The sequence below is a fragment of the Stegodyphus dumicola genome, chromosome 7 (genome assembly GCF_044657685.1).
Source record: "Stegodyphus dumicola isolate Sdum_Otavi_A_Nest chromosome 7, ASM4465768v1".
NCBI lineage: Eukaryota > Metazoa > Arthropoda > Arachnida > Araneae > Eresidae > Stegodyphus > Stegodyphus dumicola.
Window position 1 is genome coordinate 11,660,600 of NC_140774.1, and position 17,903 is coordinate 11,678,502.

General features: G+C 32.3%; 1 protein-coding gene across 2 annotated transcripts in view; it reads right to left on the bottom strand.

The window, feature by feature from the left end:
* Positions 1–14,758: 14,758 nt before the first annotated feature.
* LOC118181823 (microsomal triglyceride transfer protein large subunit-like) overlaps positions 14,759–17,903 on the bottom strand; it is a 129,728-nt gene continuing 126,583 nt past the window's right edge. For both annotated transcript variants that reach the window (XM_085819874.1, XM_085819873.1), the window contains one exon: positions 14,759–17,591. In XM_085819874.1, coding sequence (XP_085676000.1) covers positions 17,426–17,591 — 166 coding nt within the window. In that variant the 3' untranslated portion in view covers positions 14,759–17,425. The remainder of the gene's footprint in view (positions 17,592–17,903) is intronic.

Genomic DNA, 17,903 nt, shown 5'->3' on the forward strand with positions numbered 1-17,903 from the left:
ATGCGAACTTTGTAATAGAGCATTTCGCCACAGAAGTTCTCTAACGAGACATTATTTGTATCATACCGGTGAAAAACCCTTTGTATGCGAAAAATGTGGACGGAGATTTTCTGACCAGAGTAACCTGACTCGTCATTATGTAACACATAGTTCTGAAAAGCCGTTTGACTGTCACATGTGCCAAAAAACATTCCACTCAAAAAGAAATCTTACTAAGCACATACGGTGCCACACTGGTGAAAAACCTCATGCTTGTGCTGTGTGTAAAAAGAGATTTAGTCGCAGAAGCAACCTTTCACGACATTATGCCATCCATACTACTGAAAAATCATACGTATGTGATTGCAGTAAAGTATTTCGTGAAAAGAGTGATCTATTAAGGCATTCGTTGTTACACAAAGGTTTAAAGTCACACACCTGCCATGTATGTAAAAAGACCTTTAATCGTAAAAGTAATCTTTTTCAACATTATTTCACACATACTGATGAGGGAAAATCGCATTGTTAACTATAACAAAAATGTGAAACACTTGATCTTTGTATTAAATTTTCAAATGCATAATTACTGTAAAACAATAAATCCATAAAATGTTATTCTTTATTCTTGTGTACTATGACAGTTTCTGAAATATTAGCAAAAGTGAATAGTTGTGTATATGCAAAATTTGGCGATTTCATTGTTAGATAATGATTTTATTTTGGTAACCTTACTTTCATTGTTGGATAGTGCTATGATTCTATCCTTATTTTTTATATAACTCGAATCAGTAGGGAGTTAATCTTTGGATTATGGTAATTTGGCAATTTTTTGGCGACCAACCCTGCTACAGCAACCTGCTAGTTTTTTTTGTTTGGACGCCATTTTGTTTTCACTAAGTAAAGGCATGTTTTTTTTTTTTTTTTAACTGAGCATTTTTTTCCAGAAAGTGCAGAATCGCAAACTGCTTCCCGCGTTTTTAAGAATTGCACATACACGGTATCCATGTACACGTCAACCTATTTTCACTTAAAAAAACATCCCAGAATTGCACAAAAATGGCATTGCGCACACTCTTGACTTTATCCATGTACACTGCTAAAGTCCTAGCTAGTAACCTTTATTGCCTTACCAAAATGTCGCCAAACTACCTGTTACCATATTCCAAAGATCAGCCGACTAGGGTTATGGGATATTCTCCCTGTATCACATGTTCTTTGGGAACAGCTTTAGTATTGGTCCTTTTGGCGATTTTTTGATTTGGCGACAAACGTTGGTCGCCAAGGCAGACCCGGCTTTGAAGATCGGAAAAAAAATGGCGGATTGTCAACAAAACCCGATCTAGACTAAATAACAATCCTAAAAAATAAACTCTTAATCAGAATAAACAGTCTTTCTCCAATTTTCAACATTTCTAGAACTGCTATGATAAATTCTTGAGACACTACTGTAAATGAATTTATAGCAATTATTATGTTATGAGTAATGAAATTTACAAAAGGTTAATATTTTAAATTACAGAATATAATATTAATGTATTAAACATTAATATTTTAAGTAGTTAGTTAATATTTATATTTTATTATATTAGTACTTAGCTAATATTTGAAATTTACAAAAGGTTAATTTTGATGTTTATGAATAATGAAATTTACAAAAGGTTAATAAATGCATTTCAAACTAATGTTACTTTAGTTTCTTAGATTCTGTTATTAAAAGAAAATAAAAAAATATTTCAAAATGAAGGAAATCAAATTAAATTATAATGGGCAAGTTTTGTACCAGTGTTAGAAATATTTTTTATGATTAAATTTTGTAAATGGTAAAAATATTAAGAAGTGTGCATTTTTTAATCCCTTAATTTATTAGAAGTAATTTATGATTATAGTTTAAAATCTAAAATTAAATTATTATAATGAGTAAATTTTGTACCAATGGTAATAATACAACAATCATCATAAATGATGATGATTTCTGTGAAAAATTCGAACAGTCATTGGAATCCACTAGTGGTGGAGTGATAGCCACTGAACAGTGGTAGTTCAGGCTGGCTATGGGAGTTTTTGTAGTTTTCCGTACATGTAATGTGAATCTGAGCCAGTTTCTCTTAAAAAGTACTTTATGAAGGTATCCTTCTTCTGCTAGCCAGCACATGTATTTATTTTCTATTCATGATTCTCTCTTATTTTCTTATTTCTTAATTCTAAATCTTACTTCTGAAGTGAAGAAGTGTTACATCTATAGGTCGAAAAATATGGTCAATATGTTTGAAAAAACCTGTTCAGTTTTGGAAAGCATTTAAATAAAATAAATAATTTGTATATGATGCAAACAAAAATGCATTACACTATTTCATGTAGTGAATAATTAATCAGGGAACAAAGTATATTGTAGCGTTCCTTTATTTTGTAACCAGAGTTACTTTATGCTTGGGATCTTTACTGTCAATTTCCTCCATCCGTTTTTCTCACCAGAATCTAAATGAAGTTTTTAGTTTGTAAAACAAACCAGGTTTTGCCTTTCGAGGCCATATTACTAGGTTGCTAGATAAGATAAGATTTGTAGTCTTTAGTCTTGCATTATAATTGCTGATAGTTGAATTCCATGCTGGTTAAGTTTTTAACCAACTTTGCATTAAATTGATTTGTGCAGCCTTTGGGCTACAAATTTATTTGAATTTAAATTTTACATTTTTTATAGTCAGACAAATTATAAAAATGTTATAAAAGCAATAATGAAACATGATTTTGGTCCTGATTTGAACCTATGAATTCATGCAATTACACATCCCTATAGTTGTAATATGAGGCAAATAAGTATTTTTAGACCATGGTAATTTTGATCTTCTTAGCAAAGGAAACACCAAAAGTTTACCTCATGCTACTGAAAATGTGTTTTTTTTTCCTTGGGGGGGGGTGGATTTTATAATAATATGCAGAGTTGACATATGAAAAAATGTCAAGACTCATGCGATGTAATATTAAAAGCACCAGTTTTAACTATTAAAATTTTGGCTTTTTAAAAAATATTTTAAATACTGTGCTTTCCTAATGCAAAAGTAACTTTAGAAATGGCGGCATGTTTTAAGCTCAGTATTTAGGGTTACCAAGGTTATCATAATTTTTCATTTATCGCTCTAAAATGTCACCAAACAAATTTCTTGCCAAAAAGGACTAATACTAAAGCTGTGCCGTTCTTTGTTTTCGATTGCTGTTTGTTGTTTTTAAAACGGCCTATTTTGAAACAATGACATCAGAATTACTCTTTTATTTTCAATGTGTTAGATTATCAGCTGTTCTTGGTCTATTGTGATCATGGTGGTGCAATTCTCTGGTATTTTTCTTCAGAAATAAACCACTGTGTTCACAAGCGGAATTAAGAAGGATTTGTTGAAAAAGGGTAATTTTTATTTTTTAATGTATCATATAATCCTTGTGTAATAATTGAAATTTATATTTTACATTGCTAAAGCATGTTTTCTTTTAGTTGATAATGTTTGCAGACAAAAAATATTGATAGTTTTGCAGTCTTTAAAAAACGTTGCCCCAATTGCCAGCTTGCACATAATGTGCCAGAACTTGTTCTTTGAGATTTAGGCTCTTTTTTTAATGATATGTAACTTGACTTTTTGCAATCATTTTATCATACTTCTCGCTGATGGACCTGTGTATAATGTGGCTGGTGTCCAAAGTGTTGAATGTTTGGATTTTGTATATACAATTATGTTGCAAGACATGAGTGAAAAGTTTGTGACAAACTGATGCATAAAGAAAGGATTGATTTCAAATGTATATTAGTGCTCTAAATGCAAAAATAGTATGAAATAATTGAAAACAAATGTGACAGATTTGTTTAAGTGGTTGTGTTATGTGTTCGTTCCTTCCAAGCTTGAGGTCAAAAAGAGTGTAAGAAAGGGCTTTCGGTTTTCTGAGGCATGTATATGTGCCAGTGTAATCCTTCAACTAGCATATTTGTGGGGTCAGAAATGTAGGAAATCATAGATGAGTTGCATGTAAGTGATCTCACTGTGGTAGAGTGGGAGATATTTGTGAATGAGAATGATGGGTAAAAATATATTTATGGGTGTCTCCTGGCAGTACATGAACGTCCAGTTTGTGCAATTCTTTGACTTGTTATTTTGTCTTTCTGTAGTGGCGGCTTTGGGTCACCGCTAGACAAATCCAAAATAACAAGTGAAAGAATTGCACATGTTCGGTATCCATGTACACATCTACCTATTTTCACTTAAAAAAAAAAAAAAAATCAGAGTATTGCACAAACTAGGCATTGTGCACTCTCTTGACTTTGTCCATGTATGTATCGATCTATATTCACTTATGAAGTCAAAGAAGCAGCCAACAAAAAATATATAATCTCAGTAAACTACGAGGGCTATCCAGAAAGTAGATTACGTTTTGGAATAAAAAAATAAACAAAGTATAGGAAACAAATTTTATTATATACAGATGAAAGCCACACTCAAATACTACTTTTCTACATAGTCACCATACAAATTAAGGCATTTATCGTAGCGATGTACGAGCTTGGAAATTCCTTCGTCGAAAAATTCGGCCGCCTGCGCCTTCAACCACTTCGTTACCTCTTCTTGCAGCTGTGCGTCGTCATCAAAACGCTGCATAGCCAGCCACTTCTTCATTGCTGGGAATAGGTGGAAGTCGCTCGGTGCCAGGTCGGGACTGTACGGTGGATGAGGAAACAACTCCCACTTAAAAGATTCAAGAACTTTACGAGTGACATTTGCCGTGTGGGGCCGGGCGTTGTCGTGAATCAACAAGATCTTAGAGCTCAACATTCCTCTGCGCTTGTTTTGAATTGCTCTTCTGAGTTTTTGGAGAGTTTGGCAATACCTTTGAGAGTTTATTGTAGTGCCTCTTTCCAGGAAGTCCACCAAAATTACACCTTTTCTGTCCCAAAAAACAGTTGCCATCATCTTCCTTGCCGACATTGTTTGCATGCATTTCTTGGGTTTTTGGGGAGAACTTGTGTGCCCCCACTGCATTGATTGCAATTTCGTTTCACAGTTCACATGTTTCACCCATGTTTCGTCACCAGTAACGATGCGATCGAGTAAAGAGTCATCATCCTTATGGTAAGCATCCAAAAAGTTCAACGCTGCAGCCATTCGCTGATTTTTGTGGTCCTCTGTCAAGATTTTTGGAATCCATCTTGCACAAAACTTGTGGTAACCAAGCTTTTCGCTGATGATTTCGTGCAACAAACTTCGCGAAATTTGTGGAAAACTCAAAGAAAGTTCCGTTATTGTGAAATTTCGATTTTCACGGACTTTAGCATCGACTTTTTCGAGAAGTTCGGCGGTCACTATGCTGGGTCTCCCACTTCGATCTTCGTCGTGAACATTGGTTCGGCCATTTTGAAATCTTATGACCCACTGACGCACTCCACCTTCAGTGATAATGTTGTCCCCATACACTTCACGAAGCTGCCGATAGATTTCTATCGGTTTACAGTTTTTTGCAGTCAGAAACCTTATTACTGAGCACACCTCGCAGCTTGCGGGATTTTCAATTAACGCAGACATTTCAAACCGTCATAGTATCTGAACGGAGCACAGCACGAACCTCTCACTAGCACGGCTAGATGCAGACTGAGCTGCGCAACGCTCTGACCCCAAGATGGCCGCGCTAGCCCCGCCCCTAGCGGACACAGATGGAAACGTAATCTACTTCCTGGATGGCCCTCGTATATTTTAATTTAAACAATGAAATAACATAGAAAAGGAAATTCATCTTAGCACTACACAAAGCAAATATTTACCTTATTTACAAATTTACGTGTCTTCAGTTAAACAAAATTCCGTAACAGCATCCAGAAACTTCCTAAAATTATCTAAACTAAAATCTGTATACTGGCGTCGCCCGTAGTGCCGGTATCGTCCAATGTTCGATCATATGCATTTCCTTTCTACAAAGAGGACGCTTAATAACGGCTACTAAGAAAACCTTCATTTACACACCAATCAATTAATGCTTTTTTCTCTTTCGTTCATAATCATACAGAAACTTCAAATTAATCTTACCATATTCAGCTGTTTTTGTGTGACCACAATCATGCGTCATAATAGGGTTACCATAAATGAAACAACAACTTGGCGATAAATGAAATACCAACTTGGCAATAAATGAAACACTAACTTGGCCAAACAACGACTTGGCAATAATCCAAAAGGCACCCTTAAATCTACTCTGAATGATGTACGAGGGTAAGTTGAAAAATAAGTTTCCCCTGTCGACTGTTGTCAGAGTTGTGTATGAAAGTCAAAAAATAGAATGAGATATTAAAGATATGACATACCTTTATTTTTCCACATAGGTACCAAGTACATTGAGACATTTGTCATATCGCTTGATAAGCTTCAAAAAGCCCTCCAGGAAAAAATCAGGGCTTTGCATATGGAAGAAGCGTTGAACAGCTTGTCTCACTTCAGTATTGCTTCCAAAGCGCCTTCCCCCGAGATTTTTCTTCATGGGGGTCAGCCTGGAACATATCGTGCGTTACCATGAAGATGGCAATGACTTTCTGTTTTGGATTGTGACGGGGGATGAAACGTGGGTCCACCATTTCACACCAGAATTGAAGGCCGCATCTATGGAGTGGAAACATCCGTCATCACCTGTCCGAAAGAAATTCAAGACAACTCCCTCTGCAGGTAAAGTGCTCCTCACAGTTTTTTGGGACGCCCAAGGAGTTTTGTTGCTGGACTTTTTGGAGGTTGGAACCATCAATGCTACGTGCTACTGTGACACCCTGTCGAAATTGAAAGAGGTGATTCGGAAATAGCGGCCTGGCCTTCTCACATCTGGCGTTCTGCTGTTGGATGACAATGCCAGACCACATTCGGCAACGGCAATGCAAAACCATATTGCAACTCTTGGTTGGGAGCGCCTACACCATCCGCCATACAGTCCTGATCTCGTACCAAGCGACTTTCATCTGTTTCCGGCTTTGAAGAAAAATCTCGGAGGAAGGCGCTATGGAAGCAATACTGAAGTGAAACAAGCTGTTCAATGCTTCTTCCATATGCAAAGCCTTGATTTTTTCCTGGAGGGCTTTTTGAAGCTTATCAAGCGATATGATAAATGTCTCAATGTACTTGGTACCTATGTGGAAAAATAAAGGTATGTCATATCTTTAATGTCTCATTCTATTTTTTGACTTTCATACACAACTCTGACCACAGTCGACAGGGAAAACTTATTTTTCAACTTACCTACGTACTTGGATGCCTCAGAAGTGTAGCAGAAATTGCTGAACATTAATTTGGAAGATGGAAATAAGGTGGAATGTACGTAAGTGGTAAATGAGCAAATGCCTTTTTCCATGTTGTTAAGAAGGGATCAAAAGAATGCCTGTTAAAAATTACAAAAGAAAATATTTTGCTAAGATCAGTTTATTTTTTGAACTGTTGGAAGTTGTATGATTATCTCAGTGATGAGAGATTTGTGCACTTCTGCCTGAATCAATCTCATAATGATCCTGAAGCAGGTGCTCACACAAAAACTCGGTGAACATAGAAAGCCATAAAAATATTTGAAGGGCTCTAGACAGGTAAAAGATGAGTTTGCCACCTATCTGATCAAGTACGTGTGTTAGAGGTAATATGTTAATTTATCATCAGAGGATCACTTTAATCAGTTCATGATAACAATAAAAAATGTTTGTCTACCATAAGCAAAAGATATTTCACTGGTGAAGGTAAGGTTAATTTTTATAATTTTTTCATAGACTTTTTTCTTATTTTTATACTTTCTGAATGTATTGATATGGGTTTCATGTAAAATATGAATCACAATCAGGACAATCACATTTCATCATAGATTTATGTTAAAATATTGCTAAACATGTATATGAAGTCCCACTCACCATTATCAGCAAATCAAGAAATGCTTCTAGGATACAAACAAAAAACATGATTTTGTAGAACGAATAAGATGTTTTGGAGGAAAAAAAAAAAAAAAAAAAAAAAATGTCAGTATTTGAGCATTCTTAATCTAGGAAAGAGGTACTTTTCCATCAAAGCCATCATATCTGGCACTTTATTTTTGTACAGTCAAAAGTCGTTAATTCGGACCTCAAAGCTAAAATTTTTCTGCACATGCGCCGCGTTGACGCATGCTCATAGACGTTTTACGCGTCCGCGCAAGACATTTACGACTGCGCAAGCGCAGAATACGTTTTTGCGTGCGCGTTTAATGTATAACGGATGGCATAAGCTAAAATTATATAATTATCTATTTCAGTTTATGTTGATGATTGCGTTGTTCCTTAATCTTTGAATTGGATCCGGCTTATTATTTTTTGCAGACCGTAAGAGCAATTTTATAAAAGTAAGCTTGAACTTTCGATTATGTCAAATAGAATTTCCGATGCTTGAGCTCCCAAAGGATCTAGAAAACGAAAGTATGATTCGATGTTCATCAAACAAAAAACGAATTGCTATAAAAAATGGATAAAGGTATATCCTTTGTTTATCTAACCGTTCGAAATCTGTTTATCAATTTCACGCTGCTCTGCGTGGGGGGGGGGGACGTCGCGGCGCAATGAACTGGAAGTTGATTTGTCACCACTATTGTTATCTTCAGGGCAGATGTTTTTATTTTATTCGGCTTATAATTCCTTACTAAATGTAGTATTTAATCTCGATGTACGCCGTCTTTGATATGATTTAAATCAAATTCCTCGTCATCATAAATATCACGAATACAAATCAAATAGTTTTCTGGTTGCAATTTTCTAATTTCGGCTATGCGTAAGGTACACATGCGCGCGTTGAAAGAAATGTTAAATAAAGTAAACAAATAAATATTAAGCTTCTTTTTTTGTAAATTTTGATACCCTTTAGATCATAATTGCTCATTATTTTATAAATTACGGTTTCATATTTTTAATTTTATAATTTCTGCATGCCATCTTGCCAGATTTAAACTGATGATCTATAATCCGGAAACGCCGAAGTCCCGACGAGTCCGGATTAAAGACTTTTGACTGTACTATTTTCTCAGAAGCAGGTAACATCTATTTTGTTTAGCTTATTTCCTGACCACTGCTTTATAAACATCACTTTTGCAGTTATAATTCTGGCTCTTTTCAAATATCCACTTCATGAATTTAAAATAGAACAAAGCAGAATTGGCTGTGCAACTTTCATTCACGTGAAAAAAATAGGGTTTGAAACACAAATATGATTTGCTAGATCATGTATTCCTTTTTTTAGTGCAACAGTTTTTATCTGCTGTTAATTTTTGTTTTAGTTTTGAATTTTAGAAATAAGCTTTTTCTCCCTTAGATTTGGATATTATTTCATACGTCTTTTATTTTTTGGATGAAACTTTCAATTATTTAATGAAAAGGAGAGAAAGCTTGGAAACTCTTCAAGGAAAAAAAAAAAAAAAAAATTGGAGCAAAATTGTTTTTTATATCAAGCTGAAGGTGTTTGGGAGAAAGGTGTACTAATATAGTACCAAAAATGTGTTATTTGTAAAGTGACCAATTTCTTTGCAATGAAAAGGAGAACAAAAAATTTAAGAAAAAAGTGAGTGTAAATAAATAAAACATTTTATTGATTCAAATAAAAATACACTAATTATGCTCACATCACTTTCAATTATTTAATTAAACGAGTTCCATTGAATGAATATTTTGTGCCAATGTGTCATTTTCTAACACTATGTTTAAGTTTCGGAGCAAGAAATCCTTCATATTGAATTTTGTGGTAACCAGAGTAGTAGAGTATCAACATTCTGCAACTGCAACTAGAGTTTCAAAATTCAATCTTGATTTCTCACTTTTCTAAAAATGATTACCAATTGAAAAATTGATACTGTTCTGTTAGAGGGGCATCAATTATAAATGCAACACTTTTTTTTGTCACCAATTCTTGCCAAGTATTAAGTCCGAAATCCGGACATCCATTATCTGGAATGATCTAAAATCTGGACCACAAAACCACTAACAAAGTTTGTCTGGTTCCGCATATAATAAAACATCTGGAGAGGCCCGATTCTTAATTTCACTTCGACACTAAATAAAATACCTATACCTTGTTATTGAAGAAACAATCATTTTAGCATAAATTTGTACGATCAGTAATTTGGCTCCATTGCTGCGTGTCTGCTTGGCACACATCTCAAACCGAAACCTTCCACATAGATACATCTTTGATCTCACTCCACCCTGGCGAATCATTATTTATTATATTTTCCTTGTTTATCAAAACATGACAACTTCATTAATGACTCATGCAGCGATGTCTAAACAGTTTTTTTTATGTTAGTAATTGAATAATAAAGGAGTATGGTAACCTTTTAGGTTGACATTACGCTTGGCGATGATTGCAGATTTAAGTTAAATGCGCTAAAAAGTGTTGACGAGGAAAAATTTCTTTCTATATACTAAAAATAGGTTTTGTTGATGCTACTCATAGACCCAACAATTACATTTAGGGCTATTTGAATTAAAAATAACTGATTTGTTATTCACATAAATCCAGAACCAGCGCCAGGGCTCGTATGGCCGCACCGAGTTGCAGAATTTAGGACCCACAGAGACTGCATTAGGCAGTAAGATATCTAGCGCCGGCCCTTAATAAATATATGTGGAAATTTATTTATTCAGAACTCTGATAAGCCTTAAGCATGTGCAAAAAATTAACATAAGTATAATAAATAACTAATACAATTCAGGCTTAAAAGTCTCGGTGCACGATAGAAGCAAGATAAAATTTAATGGAACAACTTGTCGTTAGTCGCCATGTTCATGATGCATAGCCAATTATGAGTAGTGAAGAATAGCTAAATTTGATGATATAGCCTCTAATTTTAAAGGTTTTTGGATATTGCAAAGCAAAGGTGAAATTTTCCATAAAAGAAGCTTTCCAATGTGATGACAATGCTTCTCAATCATCAATCATTAATGAATGGCGAAATCTGTAGTATGGTTCTAGATCCAGAAAATACCGCTACCAATACTGAGGAAAGTGACAGAGAAGTTACTGTTAACAAGAAAATCTAGACTGCCAAGTTAGTCGGAATTCTCGAAACAGCAGTTGTGGGTCTTCAACAATGTAAGTAAAGAAGAGATTATGTCTGTCTACAGAATTAAAGAGAAAGTATTAGCACAAAAAAAAAAAAAAAAAAGAAGCAACTTAAACAACTTACATTGAAAGAAATGTTTAATAAGGTAAACAAATAAATATTAGTTTTTTTTTTTTTTTTTTTTTTTTTTTTTGTAAATTTTAATACTTTTTAGATCATAAATACTTCATTATTTCATAAACCACTATTTCATATTTTTAATTTTATAATTTCTACATGCCATCTTACTAGATTTAAACTGATGATCTAATATCTGGAAAAATCCGGAATGGTCGTAGTCCCGACCAGTCCGGATTTCGGACTTTGTACTTATAATAGAGTTCAAAAGAATAAAAAAAATTAATTCTGTAAAAAGTAAATTTTTAAAAATTTCTTAATTAGTAAAGGAAGTAAATTTTTCTTTTTAATTTTGTAACCTAGAATATTCTTTACATAACTAAAAAATATGAAAACAAAACAAAATACAATCAGGTGGCATAAAATTACGAATATCATTCAGTATTGCAGAAACATTTGAGTTTTTAAATATGGTCCACGCCACATAAATTTTATTAAATATGATTTTAAATGGTGGTGAGCAGTACCCTGCTGACATTTATTTCTCCATTTAGCACTGCCCCACAATCTCTCCACAGTTTAGGTATGGCATCCAGTTTTGGGGTCTTCAAAATTATATCTGTGATTCACAGTGAAATGTTCATACCCAGCATTTCTTAGTTCTTATATCTTTTCCAGCAGTCTAAAATATAATGCTGCCATCTGCGATGTTTTCTTGAATGGCAGTTATCAATGCTATAGCACAATGATCAGGAACAGCGACCAGAAAACATTCTCTGCTTTAATGGCATAAACTCCTGAATACCCATTGTTCCGGAAGAATACATCCAATGTCGTTCTTTTTTGTAAAAAGACTTTTGTCTATTTCGACGATTTTGTTGGCTCCACAGATTTTAATTCTTTTATGAGACATCAACACATACCTACACATATCTACACATATTTGCACATACCTCTCTCAAGTAGTTATTTCAATCTACTGTCGTATTATGGGCGATTTCTAATTGAAGTTCGCAAAATTTGGTCAATGTCAATTCTTGACGTCATATATAGATGAAATGATTGGCATTCAGGAAAGTAAGACGCGAGACTTCAAACCATGTTTTTGTTCTCAATCCTTTTTTTTCACAGTAAGAACATACGTAACAACGCCATATAGGAGCTTTGCTTGAGTCAAAAGTTAACTCCATTAGATGATTCTGAGAACAAAGTTTGTCTCTGTGAATTATTCCTTTATCCTGAAAGAATCTTACGGCAGCCTCTTCATCATTAGGTAACTGCCAAATTGTGTAATCAATCGTACTAAAAAATGGCAAAATATGGCAAAAAGAAATAACCAGTGATGAAGCGTAAACAAAAACTATTCAAAATAACGAGCAACAATATTTCAAACAAAAACTAGAATTCTCAAGCCACGATATTCTAGACGTTAAATTCTTGAGGCAAGCTATTTGCTATGGTTTTTGGCACATTTTTAATTGACACCGCTTTAACGGAATTCTAAAATAAAAACTCTCACAACTGCTGCATTAGCACAATGTTAATTCAACAAAAATAACCAAATTTTCATATGGACTGCGTTCATTTTTGAAATAGTTAAATATTTCTACCTATCTTTTGTCAATTTCAACATGTTGATTTTCCCATTATTTTAATTTATCAGAATTTAAATCTACAGTCTTCTAATTTCTTCAAACATACATCATTGATTTTAATATTAGACATTTCTTTCAATAAAAACAACGCAATTTTCAGTATCCGTCCAATTTACTTGAGATGAAGTCAAAAAACACAATTGAAGACTGTTATTTCCTGTAATACTAGTTTTCATACTACTAGCTCCTTCCCATTATGTTGAATGCATAATTCCAGCAGTTCTCACCTGATGTTAGTTTTTTATTGTTGCTTTAATTTTTGCCTCTGTCTTGCAGTCCCCCCTCATTCTTTCTGAGATTAGCGACAGTCTATTCCTTTAAGAACTTTGCACTTGCCGCTTGCATGTTCATATTGTCGTCAGTGCTGTCTATTATTGCAAATAAAGTATAAAAAATTAATTATTTTATTTGTACAGTTTAATTTTTTATGCACACTGCGCAAAAAAGAAAAGAAAAAAGGAACTGTATCTTTTATTCTACTCGGCTGATTGACAAAATTCAAATTGCATTTTCCATGTCTCGAAAGCGCAACTTAAGATAGCTTTATTCTAACATAGGTATTTTCACACAAAATGGGACTTTTTCTGAAATAACATACCAGTGTTTTTCTGTATTTTGATTCTATGACTCAAATTATGCCTAGATATTAAATTTTGTAATTTTTGGTGAGAAAAAATTTATCGAATTTTTTTCAGTTTGCACCATGAATAATTCACTTCATGAACTTCTTAATTTATAGCAACCAATTTTCCCTTCCTTTTTAAGTAAGCTTGAACTTTTGATTATGTCATATTGAATTTCCGATGCTGGAGCTCCCAAAGGATCTACAAAGCGAAAGTATGTTTCAATGTCCATCAAAGGAAAAGTGGAATTGCTGCAAAAAATGGATAAAGACATGAAGAAAGTGACAGAGAGGTTAGTGAAAACGAAAAAATTTCGATTGACAAGGTAGTCGGTATTCTCGGCACAGCAATTACAGGACCTTGAACAGCGGAACTTTGTAACTGAATAAGAATTTATGTCTGTTTATATAGAATTAAAGAGAAAGTATTAGCACATAAAACAAAGCAACTTAAACAACTTACATTGAAAGAAATGTTTAATAAAGTAAACAAATAAATATTAAGCTTTTTTTTTTTTTTTTTTGTAAATTTTGATACCCTTTAGATCATAATTGTTCTTTATTTCATAAATTACGATTTCATATTTTAAATTTTATAATTTCTGCATGCAATCTTACCATATTTAAACTGATGATCTATAATCCGGAATCGCCGAAGTCCCGACGAGTCCGGATTAATGACTTTTGACTGTATACCAAATTCAATTAACATGGAGGAGCTAAAATTTTGAGAGCTAATTGTTTTAAAACAAGTTTCGCGATTTTTACAAAACTTAACAATCTGACAAATGTTATTTTAGTAAAAGTCCGAATTTATGTCAAAATACCTATGTTAAAACAATGCTATATAAATCTAATACATATCGCACTTTCGCAACATGAAAAGCATAATTTGAATTTTGTCAATCGACCTAGTAGAACGGCAGATATAGAACTATCCCTTTCTTTTTTTCTTTTCTTCCCCCCCCCCCCGCAGTTTACATGTATTATGTTTTCTGAATACGGATAGATTTTTATTGGAAACAGAAAATAGGTTGTTTTAACTCTTGCTATAAAATTTTCATAATTTTCCACTGGCTATTCTCTGGGGTTAGGTAGGAGTTGATCTTTTCAAAACCACTTTTCAATTAAATCTGTGAATTAGCATTTAAATATACTTCATTATATCACATGCATAGTGCGTATTAATTTTTTTGTAAAATGTTAATTTTTTATTGTTTGAAACTATTTCATTGATTGAGTTATTTTCATTATTCAAAAGATAAATGCAGTGTGAATGCTATTTCATCTGAGAAAGAATTGTTTAGAAACAATATTTCAAAAGTCTGAACTTTATTGTGCATATCAAAAACAAATGAACATGTAATCTTTGGCCTTTACATGTAATAAAAAGCACAAAAACATGCACATTTAGAAATCTGCTACAAAGGTTATAGTCATAGAATAAAGAGAAAAAAGTAACATGACCGAGTACTATTAAAACTGCTTTATATAACATAGAATATTTAGATATTTCGGAAATTTAATTTCTGTAAATAAAAACTCTTTTACTGCTAAAAATTAATAAAAATAGTGATAAAAATTTTTAAACAGAATTTACAATGATTAGTTATAATAAAGAAACGAAAGTATTTGGCACTGATTGATGAATGGAAGGTTTCATGTACAGAATTATACATAAAACTTCTATTCTTTCATCACTTCCTATTTCTGTATCAAAAATATATACAAGCGTATTTTTTGCTCGGAACACAGGTATTTCAAGTTAACAAAATATGCTTTATAGAACCGCATCAGATAATTTGGATAACAATTTAAATAAAGTTATAACACATTGTACACAACATCAATAATAATATTAAATAAATAAATAATTGGTTAAAATATGATAAGTTTACAGTTGCAACAGATATAAGAAATATGCTTCATTCAGCAACATGTTCTGTACAGTTGCAATATAAATATTTAACAGTATATTAAAATAACTTAATGAATTTGTTAATATTTCTCTAGTAATCCGAGTAAAATGTTTTGTTTTACGCAATGCAAATGTGCATCAGCTATATGTATATTTACTCCTCTATTGAAAGAGAAAGTAAGCATTTAATTTGTTATTAATCATTCTTTAGTTTAAAATTAGATACATCTTTGGTTTGGGATTTTTAAAATTTAGTTCTAAAAATTCTTTTCTGCCTAATATAGGATGGTTCAAAAAACATGACAAAAAGTGTTCTACTGTTGTATTATATTTCTATAAATTTATTTATACAATTACTATATTACGAGTATATAAGTTTATGTGTATATAGAGAGGGAGAGAGTTTTGTCATAACCTTCTTTATTAATCTGACTGTTTAACTTTTAAGGAACTTATGTTTATCATAAGAAAATTTTACAAAAATAATTAATATTATTTTAAGCAAATTTTTTAAAGAATTAGGAGGAAATAAAGCTCATACTAAGTAGTGATTGTTTGAGTCTGAGTATAATTGCTTGAGTATTAAGGATTTATTCATTTTCAAGACATTCTAATTTTTGCTATTTTTGCAATTTGTCTAATTAAATAGCAGTTTGTGGAGCAATAAAAAATCTTGATGCAAGAAGTTAATAAATCTGGCAACAAACCTACCAATATGACAAATTAAAACATACATAAAGCATGAGAATTTTACAAAAACAACCAATGTCATAGTTTCATGCAAATTTGGTAAAAAATGCAGAATGAAGAAAACCTTTACACTTAAGGAATAGCTGCTCAATTTTGAAAGTATATTTCATTTCATGAAATTTGCCAGGTTTTTCTAGTCAAATTATTTAGAAGCAAAAGCATACACATTAGCACAAAAAAGCTTTATCACAGTTAGGGATCCCAAAAATATAATACAAAGATCAATGAACTCTGTGGAACTCTTTCTGTGTAAATTGCAACTTTTGTCTACTATTCAAGGATAAGAACAGTATCTGATTTAGTAACAAAATACGAGATCCTGTTTTCTGATGATTAAGTAACTATGTCAACAAATAGAAGTTCCCTTGCACTCATGAAAATTTATACATGATGTGCAGTATCTTCTAAGCAGATATTTTTAGCATGCTGTTTGGGCCTTCCTGTATTTAATATACATTGGTATTAATAAATAATGAATGATACTTTAAAATGTTCTAGGAACAAAGCAAAAAAAAAAAACCCCTCACAGAATAATGCTGACAGAAAAAGCTCACATGGAAATAATCCCACTAGTAAAAAAAATCACGTAGAAATTTCCTTACGTTAGTCAATCAATAGTTAATTGATTTGAACATTGTGCACCTACTTGCATTTTTTAAATAAAAATAATTTAAATTTTCAAAAACTCTATGGTATATATTTCACAAACTGTATACCTTTGTGTGATTCTATAGCTATATAAGACTAACAAATGTGCAGTAAAAAGGGGAGGAGTAAGGAAGTAAAGATGAAATAGAATATACAATAAAAAATTATTATAATTTTAACTGTTAAAAAATAAAATAATAGTAAGTCTAAGTTATATATTTTATAGTATAAACATTTAGAAGATTAAGCAAATGAGTTTTTTTTTTTTTTTTTTTTTTTTTCCTGTGTGGCCATATTTCCCTATGGCTTTTTTTGTGTGAGCATTATTGAGTATTTTTCCTGTGGGAATTTTTCTGGTCACCCTTTGAAATAAGTAAAAATAGATAATTTTAAAACCATACATTAACAGCAATGTGTAGAATTAAAATAAGTATCTTAAATGAGTTAATGATTTAAAAATTGAGATCATATAATGTCCAGAAAAAAGTGACTGAAAATATAATTTTCCTTACAAAATACTTAGTTTTTATATTGTAGAGAGTGAAGAAATGGTTGAATATATCTCTGACCAGAGGAAATAAGATTTTGTTAAAATAATAAAAATTACAGATATGATGTCTGACTTATTTTTTTAACAATATTAATAACCAATATTTACACATTTCGTTACCAAAAGGATGCTTCTTTCTTAGGAAACAGCAATTCTTTACAGGAATCTGAATTCTTTTTGTGCAGATTGAATGATCTGCCAGGGAAATGGATACTTCTTCGTTTAAGAGTTTTGATTAGATGTTTACTCCCTGGAATAGTTTCAGTTTTTCTTACATTATGCCTGAAAAAAGAAAAAATATTCTTAAATGGACGACTTTTAAATATTACATTAAGTATATAAGACAGTTTTCCAATTATATCTTTATTAATTGTTAATCAGAGCTGTAAAAAATTTTAAAAGCATGCATTTAACTAAATTTTAAATCTATAGGTGGCAGGGAAGAATTGTTGTTGTTGCCTTTTCATAATATCAGGATAGTATTTTCAGTTACTTTATTCATGCATTATTTGCTAGAATTAAAGTATACTTTAATTTATACAAAGATTTAACTCTGAAATGTTAAAAAATTTTCTAGGCATTGTGACATGTGTC